The 2,224-nt window shown below is 34.7% G+C and overlaps 1 protein-coding gene across 1 annotated transcript in view; it reads left to right on the top strand.

Annotated features, from left to right (window-relative positions):
- LOTGIDRAFT_170263 (hypothetical protein) overlaps positions 1–1,711 on the top strand; it is a gene marked incomplete at both ends in the record, with an annotated part of 3,614 nt that extends 1,903 nt beyond the window's left edge. Inside the window, 2 exons of the mRNA XM_009068899.1 lie at positions 1,387–1,457; positions 1,630–1,711. Of these exons, the coding sequence (XP_009067147.1) occupies positions 1,387–1,457; positions 1,630–1,711 (153 nt within the window). The remainder of the gene's footprint in view (positions 1–1,386; positions 1,458–1,629) is intronic.
- Positions 1,712–2,224: the final 513 nt, after the last annotated feature.

Here is a 2,224-nt window from a genome sequence, read left to right as displayed (position 1 = left end):
AATTTGACATCGAATGTTACGTAAAAATGGCTTCAGAAGTACTAGAACTGTACATCATTTGCAAATATACCTAAATCTAGAAAATATACCTCAAACTAGAAAATTCAAAGTGTCCTTGTTAATCTATGGAATACTTATTCCCTGTTTTTTTTTCTATTGCAGATAGTGGTGATATAGTTTTAGAGTAGGCAGGGAGAAATCCTGCAGGCAGCTCATCGTCCCTGTCCTGCCGAGATGGATTGATTGATGTGAAGGGCAAGAAATTTGGAACGATCTCTAAAAGCATGTAAAACAGAAGTAAGTATCTCTTTAAAAGGAAGAAATGAAGAAACAATAATTTTTAAAAGGATAACAAATGGATTAGCAGGTCCTTGGCCAACTTCAGATTACAACCTATGACCAACCAAACAAATGATGCCATATAAAGATTCTGATTCCCTTACCAGCTGTGCTACAGCCAGTCCTTGAAAGGTTTTTGCTTTTGCAGCAATGAGGTCATAACTAAAACCTTTGCAATGATTATTTGTATAGTTTATGTATACAATCTAATATTAGTTTTGGGTCTGAGCATTCAAAGCAAGCTTGTGCCCTTGTTAATCTATGAAATTCTCATATCTTGTTTTTTTCTATTCCAGATATTGGTAATATAGATAATACAGTGTTAGGGTAGGCAGGGAGTAATCCTGCAGGGAGTTCATCGTCCCTGCCCTGCCGAGATTGATTGATGGGTGTGAAGGGCAAGAAATTTGGAACAATTTCTAATGGGCATGTAAACAGAAGTAAGTATCTCTTTAAAAGGAAGAAACGAAGAAATAACAGTTTTTAATAGGATAACAAATGGATTAGCAGGTCCTGGGAAAAACTTCAGATGATAACATGTGACCAACATCTACTTGGCTTTACCAAAGGAATGACGTCATATAAAGATTCTGATGATCTTAGAATTTGTGCTACAGCCAGTCCTTGAACTTTTTGCGTTTGCAACAATGGGGTCATAACTTAAACCTTTGCAATGATTATTTGCACAGTTTAGTTAAGCAGAGTATGTATACAATCTAATATTAGATTTACCTCTTCGCATTCAAAGCAAGCAAGATAAGATAGTACCTATCTTTTTGGTTTTTCATCATCGGTGATGCAGGGTAGATCGGCTAACATGGAAAAATAGTTTAGTTCTTTTCATTGGGCAATTAGCTTAGGTCCTGTTTGCTACAGGTTGTACACCTTAAGGATCCCTTAAGAGCTGGATTGGAAAGTATGTAGTATGGAATCTTGGCAAAATTTCCCTCGTTGTACACCACAGAGCAGGGAAGTTTTTCAAGGCGAAAAGTCAAGCTGGCAATGAAACATTTAGGATGAGCAGTCAAATTCTCTTGTGTTTTTCAGATATGGGTTGATATGAATGAAACAGTTTTTACTGAGAACATATATCTGGTTGTCAAGATAGCTTCGTCCAGGTCAACTTAGCTGCTGTTTGTATTCAGCTATTGTATTAGTTAAACACTCGGTTTTATTTCTTGTTTTTCGTAACAGAGATCTTACAATCATTTATTGAGACTATTACATCTGATATTTTAGTCTAAAAGTCGTGTAGAGCTATAAGTAAAGATTTGTATTATTATTTTTCAGTCAAAGTTATGTTATGGCTAAAGTTATAGAAACAATAGATATAAAGATAGATAAAATAGAGAGTGTTGTAGTTATATCCTGAAGAAAGAAAGAGAATGAATGAATGAAAGGAGAGATTGCTCAAGATATTGGATTGTATTGATAACGCGTCATGACATTTAAGATCACTTTGATAACGCGTCATGACATTTGAGATCACTTTGATTACGCGTCATGACATTTAAGATCACTTTGATTACGAAACGATTGAAATAATGCTGTAAATGTTTTTCGACATTTCTATCAAGGTCACAGTGACAAAAGAAAGTATTTGCCCTGTTTGAAGAACATGGAAATCATAATGTAAGAGGATTTGTCTGCTGCCCTGATTGTGTGGAATCATCATGCAGCAATAATGTTAGATTAGAATGGTTATATTGGCTATGTCTTTGACTGTTATAATTGTGAGAATGTTACTAATGAAATAAATTGTTTTATCTAACCAATTCTTATTTTCTAGTTTAACTTCTGCATGTTGCATGTTGAGGCCACAACACTTTTTCATTTGATTTGATCACGCTTGTTTTTTTGGCTTTGCTGTCTACACTTTTGTAAA

Source organism: Lottia gigantea, assembly GCF_000327385.1.
Source record: "Lottia gigantea unplaced genomic scaffold LOTGIsca_96, whole genome shotgun sequence".
NCBI classification, from domain to species: Eukaryota; Metazoa; Mollusca; class Gastropoda; family Lottiidae; genus Lottia; species Lottia gigantea.
Note: the sequence above shows the minus strand (reverse complement) of the source record. Positions and strands in the feature narration are given on the sequence as shown.